At 38.0% G+C, this 15,356-nt stretch overlaps 1 protein-coding gene across 3 annotated transcripts in view; it reads left to right on the plus strand.

The window, feature by feature from the left end:
• Cab39l (calcium binding protein 39 like) overlaps nt 1–15,356 on the plus strand; it is a 108,945-nt gene that overhangs the window by 47,740 nt on the left and 45,849 nt on the right. For all 3 annotated transcript variants that reach the window (XM_031362927.1, XM_031362926.1, XM_031362928.1), the window contains 2 exons: nt 4,385–4,527; nt 7,124–7,288. In XM_031362927.1, coding sequence (XP_031218787.1) covers nt 4,426–4,527; nt 7,124–7,288 — 267 coding nt within the window. In that variant the 5' untranslated portion in view covers nt 4,385–4,425. The remainder of the gene's footprint in view (nt 1–4,384; nt 4,528–7,123; nt 7,289–15,356) is intronic.

The raw sequence follows: 15,356 nt of genomic DNA on the forward strand, positions 1-15,356 counted from the left end.
TCCTCCCCAACTTGCTTCATGGTCATGATGTTTGTGCAGGAATAGAAACCCTGACTAAGACACCCACCTTTGGCAGTTCTTTTAGAGTATTTGTCTTTCTGTGCTTGATTTATTTCAGTAATGATCCATGAATGTTGTCACTAGTGCATGACCCACTTCCCTTTGGTTTTGTGAGTGTATGTGTGTGTGTATGATTGTGCCACAGTGGGTTGTGTTTGTGGAATTGATTTTCACCTTCTGCCTTTACATAGGTTCTAGGGATTGAACTCAGGTTATCAGGCTTGCACAGTGAGCGCTTTATCTTAGCTATCTCCTGTTTTTAAGAGCAATTAACATTCTGTGGTATGTCTTTCTTCATCTGTTATTAGACATAGGTTAATTATGTGAGTTAACTGTGTGAGCAATGCTGCATTGATCATGAGATGCAGATTTACCTTTACATGTCCAGTTCGGGCCCTTTTGATATGTCTCCTGAAGTGAAAACATTGACCAGCCAGTTGATAATTCAGTAACTTTTTGGGGAGCTCCACACCATTTCTTGTCCTAGCTATAGCAATTCATATCTCCATTACCAGCACACTGGAGTTCCCTTTTATGATATTCTCACTAACAGTGTTCTTTCATCTTTCTGTATTTTGATTAGCCTGTGTCACAATCCATTTGTGACCTAGTTGTGGAACCTGGTGTAGTGCATGCTCTGGCTCTGCTCAGGTGCTCATCCTACCCTTCCATGGGTTGGAGTGTGGCACAGGGTAGGCAGGTGTTACCAGGGCAGTAATGAAGTAGCTCCAGGGAACTTTTCTTGTCTCTGAATCAGTTATTTCTTCTTCTGTCACAATTTCTATTTTTTCTTGGAAATATTTGAGGTGGTTTTCTTTTTAACTTTTTAAATTCTATTTTATTGTTATTCCCGTACAAATGAATTATAATTGTAGATTCATGCCCTCTCACATGTCCTGCCAATGATATAAAGGCTTCCTTTCAAGAACCATTTCTGAGTTTTAGTATTAGTTTTGTTGAGCTATTTGTTGGCTTGATTCTATTAAATCTTTCTAGCCTTATATTTATTGATATATGGATATAATCTATGTGTACGGGAATGATGTGTTCGCTAGAGATTTAATTGTAAGGGTATATAAACTTTTCTTCCCAGAACCATGCCTATTTTCTCAGGGTCCTATGAGGTAGATGGGTCTGTTTTTTGCATTGCTGTTGTGTTTTAAAAGGCCATTCTGTTGGAATGTGCATTGAAAGAGGATTATTTGGCCAGGCAGTGGTGGTGCACGCTTTTAATCCCAGCACTTGGGAGGCACAGGCAGGCGCATTTCTGAGTTTGAGGCCAGCCTGGTCTACAGAGTCAGTTCCAAGACAGCCAGGACTATACAGAGAAACAAAAACAAAAACAAAAAAAGAAAGGATTATTTGTTTCTTTTAAAAGCCACAAGACAAACTTAAGTTTGTATTTTATCATTAATCTTGATTAGAAAAGTTCTTTAAGTGATAGGGTTTAAATGTTTTTTGTCTTTATACCAAGCATAAGCCATTGTATCTTTTGCTATTGTGATTCTGTTCCTTGTTTCCTTTTGTTGTGTCTGACTTACTCCACTCCCTCTCTGCTATTGTTTCATATGAGATAACACTCTGTTTTCTTCATATTGCTATTAAGTATGAACACTATAGTGATACATATGCACTTTTAATATCCTTTGCCATCATCTAGATTTTAAAATGTTAGCATTATCATTTTTTAACCTTTTCTGGCTTAATTTAAGAGACATTTTTATTTTAAAATAGAAAAATGTAGTTCAGAATATGAATTTCTGAATGCAGTCCATTCATCCAAACTAGGTGGGAACTCAAGTATTGTTTTCCCAGTACTGGCAATGAACAGAGAGGCCTTTTACTTGCTAGGCAACCAAGCTGCATGCTTGCCTAAGCTTGGATTTATGTAGCAAATGTTCTGAGTTAACAGCTGGCTCATTTTTAAGTGTTCAGTGTGACTGAGTGGGTGAAGTAGACACATATCAAACAGTTTCCAGAAAGTAAAATTGGCAACCAAGTTTATATGCAAAGGGGAAGGTATCCAGGCTGAGCGTGGATGGCCTGGCCAATCTGATGAGAGAGAAATGGGCTTGCAGGAAACCTCTGCCTTAGTTTGCTAGGGTCCTGGGGGATGGAGCTGTAGGATTTGAGGGTGTGTCTTGATTTCCCTCAAAGTTCCAGGCAATTGTAAAATAGTTTAAATGAATTTGATATTAAACTTATTTCAACCAACAGTACATTAAGATATGAAAATGTTTCCAGAAAGGGTACTGTGCTAAGAGGTGCTGTGTGGCACTGTTCTATTGCATCCTCCCCTTGTATCTCAAGTATCTGCTTTTCCCATAGCATTCCAAAGAGCAGAGGGGGTTTTGCTTGTTCATGGCTCAAAACTCTGCTACTAGCAAGCAAAGTTCCTGTGCAGAACACTTGACTTCATTGTTTTCCTAAATCCTGTCCAGGAAGTTCATTTATTATTTTGGATCTTGGAGAGTAGCTTTTTCTTTTCTTTTTCTTGTTGTTGTTGTTGTTGTTTTTGTTGTATACTAATTGTACAGAGTACTAGATTCCATAAAGATACTATCTTTTAACTATATCATGTAATCTGACCATATGCAACCCCACATCCTTCCTTTTCTCTGCCTTTATCTTTCTCCTGCTTGGCTTCTTCCCTCACTCCTCATTAGCTTTCTGTGTGTGTGTGTGTGTGTGCAAGTGAAAGTTGAGAAATACCAGAAGCCCTGAAAATGTTTAAAATTACAGTAAATTACCATTTGAGTTATACGGATGCAGAGAAAACCACACAGAGAAGTGGTCATTGGACTTACATATCATTTATATTAGACCATAGGATAAGTTTTACTCTTTTAAGGTTCGGAAGTTCCTAGTTGAAATTCTTAGTGTTCTAGTTCTTTCTATTGGTAAGGTAAGGCTGCATAGAGAAAGAGAGCTATTATACATGAATTTCATATCTTAAAGTTCTGATGTTTATGTATTTTTATATATTTGAGTCTTTTGCTTCCACATACAAACTTTCCTTTGGGGTCAGAGCTAATACGTTCACCTCATACATCCCTGTCTAAATTTGCTGTTTATCATTAAAGTTCATACCAGTTGTTTTGATTTCTATTTAAATTATGTCTTCTAGTACAACTCTTGATTACAGGTAACAGATACTGGTTGTGTTACTTGAAAGAATTTTTGGTTGGATATAAGGTAATTCACAGATGTGGCAGAAATTCTGGGAAAAGACTGAAAATAGATAGGAATCTAGTGAGATGAGGGATTTGGTACAGTGTTATAACCAATGAATGGCTAGAGAACATGCTGCTGTCAATGCTGTGTTCTTTAGATTTGATATTATTTCTTCATTGACTAATTGTGTCATTGTTAATAAGTTAGTTGTTGGGCAAAAAATTAAAAATCTCTCTTGTCTACCAATAAGGTACTGATAAAATAAATGATGACATATTTATATAGTGAGATTGGTATTAAAAATGTTGTTGATATAGGGATGGCATGGCTAAAAACATAGCCGTACAAGCCTGATGACTAAGATTCTGTCAAGGACCACTGTCAGAGAGAACTGACCTCTGACCTCCACATATGCACTAAGGCATAAACATGCCCATAATCTACCCACACATTTTACACATATATAAATAATAATAATAATAATAATAATAATAATAATAATAATAATAATAATATAAAATTTAAATATTGTAGTAGAACTAAACATGCCTATAGAATATCCACAGTATTAAAAAATGGAGAAAACTGCCAAATATTATGCTTGCTGTTATTCTAGTATTTATTAAACATATCTTTATAAGTGTAGAAAAACTGTAAAGGGAATATATGCCAAATGATAATCATCATCTCTGAGTGTTTGAGTCATAGAGACCTTTACTGTGTTTTATCATGTTTTTTAATATATGAAGTATTAGTGAATATTCTTTTATTAAAGGAACCTTCCATTACAAGATGTGTTTCTCTTAATGCAGTCAGGCAGTGACAGCCATTTCTCTAGTCTATGTAACAAGTGTTCTCAGCCTTTAGAATTGAAAATGTGCCCACTCTCTTCACCCTCCATCAAGGCAGTGCAGATTTCATGATTTTATATTGCAGTTATGAGTTGCTATTAGTACTTGGTACAATACTTTTTTCATACTTTTTTTTACAGTATGTGAATCTTAACCCACTTTGTTTTAAACTACCAGTTTGTTCTCAATAAATATTCTGCATCTTTATAAAATCTTTATTTTTAAGTAAAGTTTTCAAACCTTCTTAAAGTAGTTTATTTCTATTTAACTTTTTAAACTTGGCTTATTTGTTTTTTTAGCATTCCATATTGGAAGAAGAGATTTTTATACATTAAAAAAAATGCCTTTGTTTAGTAAATCACACAAAAATCCAGCAGAAATTGTCAAAATTCTGAAAGACAACCTGGCCATTTTGGAAAAGCAAGACAAAAAGACAGACAAGGTATGATTCAAAGCAAAACCTTATTAAAATGTGTGTATTCCAAGGAGAAGCCAATTAGAATTGCTAAGTGTGGTCCCTGTTATGTACATAGGTTGTTGCAGTCTTTATCCGGCTAGTAACTGTTGGGCCTGTTGTTCTGAACCTTTGCTTCACTGTCCAGAGCCTCTGATCCACCCCAGTCACTGTTGACAGAGCTTCAAGATCTCCAGGCTTTATCATTGTATTGTGTTACAGTGATGTGAAAGAAAGAACAGGCACATGTTCATTTCACATTGACCAAAAGACTTCCTCATGGGGGTGGGGAGCGGTTTCTGTTCATCCTTTGAAAGAATTTTAAGTCCTGCATATGTGGCTCTCTGCTGTGACTAGACTCAAGATGACCTGTTATAAAATGTCTTGTTCTAATTCTGATATTCATTGAGATATTGAGCCAAATTGGAGGCAAAAATAACCTTCATAAAGTATGTATAAATCTAAATGGCAGACTCCAAAAAAAAACTTAATAGTTTTTTTTAATAATTGGGAAAAGGTCAATTAAGCCTACATCACGTTCATAGCAATGCTGACAAGGATTATGAGCAGGAGCACTTCTTGTGTTCATTGCAAGTGACAAAGCACATATACATGTGCACGCCATAATTCCACTAGTGGTACCCGACAACATCTGTGCACACGCACAGGAGAGACACATGAGAATGTACACTGCGTTGTAGTTCACAGCTTCTCAATGAGAACAGCTGGCAAATGTACTAACCATAGGACTAAGAAGTGGCTGCACTTCCATGAGTGGAGCAGTCGAGATAGTGGTACTTGAACTGCTGCCTCCGTGCAGCCAGAGAGGAGCTCCTCTGATGGAAACTGAGTGAAAAAAGAAAAGCATGGAAAAGAACAAGTGTTCTTCAGAATTAGAGGGGCTAACTGCAGCAAGGTAAGACAGGGGCAAAAAATAGGGAAAAGTAAAACAGTCATTACTGTGGACAGTATAACAAAATGCCTGAGCCTTTCAGCCTGTACAAAGGGAGTGTTGGTTTGTCCTTGGAGTTTGGAAACTCGAGTCTTTGGTCAGTAGGCCTCCTTGCTCTGCGGCTGCTGGTAGGGACAGCACATCATGTGGGGAGCATGTGACACAGCTTGCAGCTGGGATGGAAAACAACAGAAGAAAAAAGTAGATGATGTGGTCCATCCCACACTCTCACTCAAAAGCATATTCCCAGTGACTAGAGAAGAGACCTCCCATTAGGTCCTACTACCTCAGGAATGCCCCACTAAACACATGGACCTTTGGGGACACTTAAGGTACAAATTATTGTCATATTTGTGACATGCATTTGGGTAAAAGGGCACACTCAAGGTGACAGGGTGCTGAAAATATGGTCTCTTGACTTGGATTTATGACAAGAGAGGGATTTTCTTTATAATTATTCTTAAGCCAGTAATAAGCTAAAGAATTTGAGAAATGCCTGTTAAAAAGCAGTGCCATGCTGACATGTTATTTTCTTCTAATTTGTCTTACTCCATGCATTTTCATCTCACTTTTTATTACTATCATACTACAATGGAAAGTCAACTAAAATATACTTTTTACAAATAGAAACACAAACTGCTAGTTAGTAGTCCTTGTCAATTTTACTAGTTTAATGAGAGTTTTTGAGATAGTTCTCATAGCATTTAATTTCTCAGCTCTGGGTTTTCACAATGCACAAGTAACCATCACCACTATCTAATTTGAGAACATGTCTCCTATTCCCCAAAGAAGCCCACACCCATGAGCAGTCATTCCACAGCCCACTCCCAGTTTCCATACTAGTCTACATTCTGCCTTGATGGATTTGCACATTATTACCAAACTGTAATAAACCACTCTAACTTTTACAAATACAAAACGTATGATTGTGTGGGATAAATAAGTATGTCCAAAGCTTGTAAGTTTTAACAAATTGGGATTTTATACCTGAACCTTTAATCAAGAGGGTAGGAATCCATTGAAAAACCTCAGCAAAAGCCTTAAATAAAGACTTGTAGCAGTTTGTAAGTCATTAAAACACTCAATTTAATTTTCAAGATTATGCTTTCTTTTTATTTTCCACCAAAAATAAGAATATTACTTGAGACTTCAGTTGTATTGTCTAAAAAAAAAAATTAGGGATCTTTTCACATAAATTTTAGTCACATTATTAAAGATTAAGAAAAACTAATCCTGGGCTGCAGAGATGGCTCAGAGGTTAAGAGCACTGGCTGCTCTTACAGAGGTCCTGAGTTCAATTCCCAGCAACCACGTGGTGGCTCACAACCATTTGTAATGGAATCTGATACCATCTTCTGGTGTATCTGAAGATAGTGACAATGTACTCATACGTGAAATAAATAAATATTTTTTAAAAAAAAAAAAGAAAGAAAGAAAGAAAAAAAGAAAGAAAAGAATTAATCCCTACTAATGTTTTTGTATTGCTGCTATTGTTTATTATAGCCAGAAAATTATCTTTGATTATAAAGATTATAAAGCAATCATGCAGTACATGTTGAGGGGAGCTGTTTGCTTCCTTAAAACCTAAAATTTGTATTCTTTTTAATTATGACCATACTTTCTGGTCTCTAGGCTTCAGAAGAAGTGTCAAAATCTCTGCAAGCAATGAAGGAAATTCTGTGTGGAACAAACGACAAGGAGCCTCCCACAGAAGCAGTGGCTCAGCTGGCCCAGGAGCTCTACAGCAGCGGGTTGCTGGTGACACTCATAGCCGACCTGCAGCTCATAGACTTTGAGGTGAAAGATCTGTGCAAGGCTGTCCCTCCTGCTTCTCCAGACTAAATAATGAGAGTCCCTTTTTACCTAAAATGACTGATGTCTCTCCTGGTACTCAGCAATAAGTAATAAGTGTTCATACTTAATTTAAAGCAATCAGTGTCCACCTATGTTATTAACAGCTTTCGTAAAACCTTTACGGTAAGCAAAAGGCATACTGTAGTTAAGTTTTGTGTAACTAGGTTAATGATTACTGCTGTTCACAAGAGACAAAGATAAGTTACTTGAGTACAAGGTACAATTTCATGCATACAAGTTCATTCTTAGAACTACCTTTATGGCAAATACTTCATTATTCACCCCCTTTTAAATTGTGTTGACTTCTTGGTGTGTATGTTTGTATTCATGTGTCCCGTTTCACATGTGGAAGTCAGATGACAGCTCCTGGGAGTGGGTTCTCTCCTCAAACCTTGTGGGAGATCAAACTCAGGTTATAGGCTTCCACACAAGAACCTTCCCTCACTGAGTCATCTCACTGGCTCCATCCATCCCATGTTACAAATAGAGAGCCCAAGATTCAGGATTTTAAGTAATTTTCCCAAAGTCATAAAGTTAAAGTGGGAGCTGAAATTCAAAGAGTATCTATGAAGCTTCTTTTCATTAATGTATTATACCAAACCAATAATTTGTTAAATACCAGTATGGCAGTGTGTTTTGGCATCATTTTGAAAGTAGTTTAAGCTAATTTACCTAAATAATTAGATAAAATAAAGCAGTAAATGTGTTATAAGCATTTTATTATTATATATTATTATTTACTGCATACATAGGAAAGTTTGTGTATTTACTGTTTAGGCAGTAGTCATTTTCTATTTTTTGCTTTCTTTTTACCAACATGCTTGATAGTTCCAGGTAAGTGTCTGTTTCTCATTGATTTTCATAGATGGAGTTATACAGGTTTTTATTATTATTATTAATATTATTATTGTATTTCATTTTATTTAATTTACTTATACACTTTACATCTTGCTCATTTCTCCCATGCTGGTCACCCCCTCCCACAATCCTTCTCTCCTTCCCCCTTCCCTTCTTCTCTGGGCCTTCCAGGTATCCCCTCACCCTGGCACTTCTAGTCTCTGTGAGGCTGGGTGCTTCCTCTCCCACTGAGGCCAGACTAGGCAGCCCAGCTAGTAGCTAGTAGAACATATCCCACAATTTTCATAGATGGGAATCATGTAGGATATTAAGCGAATTGCTTTTGGCTTTATTCACAGATAAGTAGAAAGAAATGAATTACAGTAATTGAGCTGACATAAAGTTAGAGTTCTAGAGATCTGTGGAATACTAATGCATTGCTTCTTGGACAGATTAGATAGACAGAAAGTGTGCAGAGCAAGACTGGTGGAATTGTAAAATCAGAGTGCTCTGGAGAAAGGCCTCAGGGACCCAGACTTTAACTCATTGCTCCTTTCAGATACCCCGTCTTATCTCCCTTATCCTGTTTCTCTCTGACATTTTCCAGCCCATAGTCTATTCTCTTCTGTGTGTTTGGCTTGTTAAATGTCTGCTTCCATCTTATTTCCATTTGCTTTTTAAACTGGGCATGCATGGAATCAAAGTGTACTTTTACTATGTTCATACACTTAAATGTTTCTTTTACTGAGTTTAAGAACATAATAGAAGGTTGTCATGGAAAATATTTGACACAGTGTTACAGGTGTCTGGAGTCCAGCCTCTACTACTGATTGTACAGCCAGTAAATTAACTTTTAGCCCAGATTTTCTCATCTACATAGAGTAATGGCAAGAACTCACATCACTCTGTCATATTAAACTTTGTAAAAAGACATGCACATATATGTTATATTCTATAAAAACTAAATATAAATGCAAAGTATATAAAATGTCAGAATATTTTCAGTTACTCTTCAACTAAATGAAATACAAACTGAATTGTTTTGTTATAACCTTTGAAGTTTTTGTTTATCATCATCATCACTATTATTGGGGGATGGTAGTGGTGTGTGTATTTGCAGGGGCACGAGTAACATGGCTCACATGTGGAGAGTAATGACATCTTTCACAAATTGATTCTTTTTTCCTTTCTGGGATGCAACTCAACTTGTCAGACTTAGTGGCAATCACTTTTCTATTTGTTTTAGATATTGTTGAGCAGTAGCTTTGAATAGGAAAAAGAGTCCTCATTCTTAGATTACAATTATATTTTTGTCTTATTGTTTTGTATATTTACCTGAGAGAAGCCACACTGTAAGTTATTATGACCACCGATTTGCTTGAATTAGTTAAAGATAAGCCTAGTTTATAGTGGGATGCTGAAGGAGATATGCTAAGGGTGAATATGCTTTGAAGACTCAGAGAAGATAGAACATCAGGTATAGTGACATTAAAACAACAGGTCAGAATGCTAAGAGTACAGTAGGAAGAAGAAGAAAGCTCTGAGCAGTAACAACTGACATGCCAATGTGGAGGGGAACTGTATGAGGGGTCTACCTCTAGACAACATAGAACCAACTAATGCCTGCTGAAAGTGCCTCATAGAGAAACTAGGTGAGTTCTAGGACACCTGAGCTACGTAGTGAGACACTGTCTTAAAACAACAAAAATTTAATAATGTCACTAAGAGGTTCTTACTTCAATAATAAGCAGCAGAGAGTTCTTAACTTTATGTATTCTTGTGTAACCTAGAACAGAGTTATGAATAAATGAAATACTTAGTACATACAGCTGTTCTTCTCTCCTGACCCTAATGAATGAATATTTCTTGCTTGAATAAATGGATGAAAAAGATTTAAATTGGGGGACAGTGAGATTTATAGCATCCCATCAACTGTACACAGTACTGTGAGGAAGGAGGCAGCTTTTTTAGCCTGCTTACAGAAATGTGCTGTACATCTTTCTGAACAGTAGGCAAGGCCCGGCAGCCTGTAGACAACAATTTTCCTTCTTGAGACAGAATATCTATTTAAGCTGATGATAGCTTTATAAAATTCTTCCTGATTTCAAAATTTATTCTAACTACACAGAACCCCCAACCCTTGACTCTCAGTTGTACCTTGGGTGCTAGGCCTGTGTTTCCTCCAGCTGAGCTACTGCTAAAGAAAGCAGTGAGGTACCTGGAGTTTTCTTTGGGGCACTCCTCTCTATCAGCAGTGTTACATAGTACTTTGAACGTGCTGTGTTGTGCCTACCCTTGGTCGTCATCCTTTCATCAGCCCTTGGAAAACTGGGCTAATCTTTGGTTGGTTAGTTGGTTGGTTGGTTGGTTGGTTGGTTGGTCGGTCAGTTGGTCGGTAGGTAAGATAGAGTAAAAAGAAAATACTCTAGCGCCTCATGGTAGTGCACACCTATATAACCTCAGAATTCAGAAAGGAGGCTGAGATAGGAGGATCACAGGTTTTAGGCTAGCTAGAGCTACTTAGAAAACTGACTGAGAGTGGAGTATGCCATTTTTTTTTAAGGAATTAAAAAATTGTTTACTAGACAATTCAGGCTCTTTTGAATGATGATCATAGCATTTCCAAACTGAAAGCATCTCACCTTGTGTCTTTGAAGACCTACAGTCATTTGACTAGAATTTATGATTTGTTTAACTAGGAGGGAAAATTACTGTTTGAGGGATGAGCTGCTCTTGCCAGATAACCCAGGAAGCATTTCCTACAGAGAGGTGGTAGAAAAAGTACAAAAAAACCCTAAACTTTCGTTTAGAATTCATGTTGGTAGGTGTGAGGTAAGTTGTATGCAGTCTCTGGACAATGACCAGAAGGAAAGCAATGGACTTAGATTCCCTTGCAAAGAACAGTAACAGAAGTAGGAGATGTCTCCTTTAGCGGAAGGCCAATGGGTAGGAAATTGAGAAGAGAAGCATTTGGGACAGGGAAAGAGACAACTTGAAAACAGCTCTAAAGGAAGGAGTGTAAGGAAAGATGACTGAAAAGATTGAAGTTGTTTCACATGAGGCTAGACTTCACCTTTGTTTTCCCTGAACCTTTTATAGGAAGTGATATGAGCAGTTTATGCTGAGTGAAGGACACTAGATGGTTCTCTACTTCAGCATGGTAAGACAATACCAGCTCCTAGAGCAAGATGGAAACAGGGTCTAAAACCTGAGAACAGGAGATTCGAACTTCCCACTAACAGCAGTGTGTTTGTAGAGGCAGTGATAATCACTCTGGACATGAGAAACTAACTCAGGAGTCTGCATGACAGATTAATTTCTCCTTCATCTGAGCATATTATGAGGTCAAAGAAGGAAGGAAGAACCTGCCTTTCCTGGATTCAGAAAGACTGCTAGAAGCCAAGGGAAGCTGGCACAGCCTTCCCTCCAGCAGTTCTAGACATTGCTTGGACCCCATTAGAACAGAAGCCAGTTTGGAGGAAGTGCTGGAGCACAATGAGAAGAATAAGTGAGAGCGAAAACTAGAGACTGTCTTAGACTGGAAGTTTAAGCAACACTCAGATAGTAAGGGAAGGAAACGGAAAGTGCGAAAGGCCTTCAGTCATTTAACTAGACCATGGACTGACTCTGGACTCTGAAGATTGAGCAGTTAAATAGGAAGAGAAGGGTCACATGTTGTCCAGAGCAGTTGCCAGCATCCCAGTTAGAGGGATATCACAAAGAGTTGCCTCTCGTTGATTAAGCTTACAAGATTATCTATCTGTAAGGCGAATGAGTGACTAAGGAGTGGGCTGGAGAGATGGCTCAGCCGTTAAAGACTAGGCTCACAACCAGAAATATAAGAGAGACTAAGGAGTGAATCCTTGTTTTGTACTGTCTTAGAGGTCCTACAAAGGATCCTCAAGTGCAGATTTGAGGATTGTGACCTCTCAGACCCTCTTTGTAATGATGATGATGACCTTCCATGTATCAGCAAGGGGATTGTGGCATGTTCTTTCTTTTGGGGGAAACTGCAGTGAACCCCTTCACTGGAGATCATTTTAAAGAATCCACTGGCACCAGATCAGAGCCCTAGGATATGGATTTTCCATAGGCAATTCTGTACCTGCTTCCTGACATTGCCTTAGGAGCCCCAGTTTCCAGCAACAAGGTCAGCCTCCTACAATGCTCCAGACCCTCAAGAAAGACAAATAGAAATTCTACTGTTTTCTCTCTGAAAAACAATGAAATAGTGCAGTTTTGTAACTGGTGGCTCCATCTTATTCTTTAGTACCAGTATTCAGATGGAAGAAGCACCTGAACTCTTAGTTTGAGGCCAGCCTAGTGTACATATTAAGTGCCAGGCAAGGGCAGGATCATAGTGAGACACTATCTTACAAAAGAAAAGAAAAAAAATGGGACTTATGACTAAAATGGCAAGGCCTATTATACTGTTGAGCTTAGGATCAAACACAGGGCTATCTGTGTCTTTTGAGGTTTGGCCAGTATTCAAGACATAGCTTTATGTCATCTTATATTTTATAATGCATGTAGGTAAGAGATCAAGGGGTTAGTGTTCAGACTAAATGAGAAAGCAGCTTGAAGTGGCAGGAAACTGCACTGTGATCTAGTGGTCACTTCTTATTACTGTCAACCTAGTGATCCAAGTGAGCCAAGCTGCTGTCAACCAGAGTGTGTAAGCAAAGGAGTTTCAAGCCGCCTGAAAAGCCTGGGATACCCAGTATCTGCAGACTCCAATTTTATAGACCACAAGAACAAACTATTCCACAAAATAGAAACAGAAGGAACACTACCTAATTCATTCTATGAAACCACAGTTACACTGATACCTAAACCACACGAAGATACAACAAAGAGAACTTCAGACAAATTTCTTTTGTGAATATTGATGCAAAAGATACTTAATAGAATTCTCATAGACTGAATCCAAGAATACATCAAAATGTTCATTAACCACGATTAAGTAGGGCTCATCCCAGGGATGCAGGGATGGTTCAATATATGTAAATCCATCAACGTAATCCACTATATAAACAAACTCAAATGAAAAAAATCATGTGATCATCTCATTAGATGTTGAAAAGGCCTTGACAAACGGCACCCCTTCATGTTAAAAGTCTTGAAAAGATCAGGAATTCAAGGCCCATACCTAAATATAATAAAAGCAATATGCAGCAAACCAACAGCCAACATCAAATTAAAATTAAGAGAAAGTTGAAGCAATCCCACTAAAATCAGGGACAAGACAGGGATGCCCACCCTCTCCCTGTTTATTCAATATAGTACTTGAAGTTCTAGCTAGAGCAATTAGACAACAAAAGGAGGTCAAAGGGATATGAATTGGAAGTCAATATACCACTATTGGCAGATGATATGATGGATATATATTTAAGTGACCCCAAAAATTCTACCAGAGAACTAACCCCTAAACCTGAAACAAGTTCAGCAAAGTGGCTGGATATAAAATTAACTCAAGCAAATCAGTAGCCTTCCTCTACATAAAGGATAAGCAGGCTGAGAAAAAAATTAGGGAAACGACACTCTTCACAATAGCCACAAATAATATAAAAATACCTTGGTGTGACTAAGCAAATAAAAAATCTGTATGACAAGAACTTCTTCAAGTCTCTGAAGAAAGAAATCAAAGAAGACTGCAGAAGATGGAAAGACCTCCCAGGCTCATGGATCTGTAGGATTAAGATAGTAAAAATGGCCATCTTATCAAGGCTATCTACAAATCCAGTGCAATCCCCATCAAAACAGGGATTTCCTAAGCCCTCCTCTTCTCTATGTCTGCACTTACCAGCAGTTACTTCTGATTATTTCACTCCTTTTCTCCTGTTCTTGTTTTATTTCAGTTGATACACCCTTACCTGCCATTCATTAACTCATTAAACAAATAACTTCCGACCTTTTATTAGTTTTCCTGCTAACAAATGTTTCTTCATGCTGAAGATCTACTACCTACATAATGTGCAATCACCAATTACTGCATTAATTTCTGGTTTATTTCTGGATGTAGCTTCCTTATAATCAACCTTTTGGTGGTTTTCTCTTCTCTAATCCTCTGTATCTGGACCCTCTGGTCTGGTGGGAGAAATAGTCTCTAGCAGCAGAACTGTTCTGTTACCCACAGGGGCTCCCTCTGCCTCTGCATATGTTTGCTAATCAAGTGAAAGTTGGATAGAGTTCTGTGGTGCTTCATTGCTGCTGTTCACTGGAATGCCATACCTCCCTGGGCCATTTTACTGGGAGGTATGAAAAACACAGTCTTGTGATATTTCAAACAGGGCTTGGTATGGGTTCTGCAGTATTGCCCTGTATCATCTAGGAAGATTTGGACGCCACAGAATTACTTTCATTTAAAACTGTTTATACTGATAGGTCTGCCTCCTTTATAGAACAAATGGCGTGTTTACAATCCCTATGAATTAAATTCAGACACAATGATCATTTTTTTAAGATTTTAAAATTATAACACCAACTGATTCTGAAGTGCTTCCTCCCCATACTGAGGGTGGGACAGGGTTCATTCATGGCAGGCAAGCACACTCCCCCAGGTACATCACAGGGTCCCAAGATTCACTTTCTCCTTTTTTATGAAAGTTTGCATTTGATTATGATTGACTTCCTTTAAGGGAAGAGATAATTTGCTTTCATAGTGCCAGCTTTTTATTTCCCTGTCTCCTCAGGCTTTCATTTTCCCACCCTCTTCTTCTGCCCTGATTTCTTGATATTTCTATTAAAGAAAATGACAGTAAGATGATATTTCAAATATTTAATCATTGCTGACATCTTGATGTGGTGTTCCAGTTTCTTATTTCTACCAGTTTGCTAGGCCATGTTTCTTATTACATTTGTTTGAGTCATGTGTGCCACAGACAGGGCATGGAGGTCAGAGGACGCTTTGTGGAAGTTGGTTCTCTACTTTGACTTCATGAGTCCCAGGATTGAATTTAGGTTGTCAGGCTCCGACAGACACAGTCATTTTTACTAACTCACTGTTTGCTTATTTTGCTGCTGTTTTGATTTCTTGAGGCAAAGTCTTACTGTGTAGCCCAAGCTACTCTTGAAATTGTGACAGTCCTCCTGCCTCAGCCTCCTGAGTACTAGGATTGCATTTGGGAGCTGTCATACCCAGCAGTTGTTGCTCTCTATTGAAGCAGCTGGGCTA

This window comes from Mastomys coucha, unplaced genomic scaffold (assembly GCF_008632895.1).
Source record: "Mastomys coucha isolate ucsf_1 unplaced genomic scaffold, UCSF_Mcou_1 pScaffold9, whole genome shotgun sequence".
NCBI classification, from domain to species: Eukaryota; Metazoa; Chordata; class Mammalia; order Rodentia; family Muridae; genus Mastomys; species Mastomys coucha.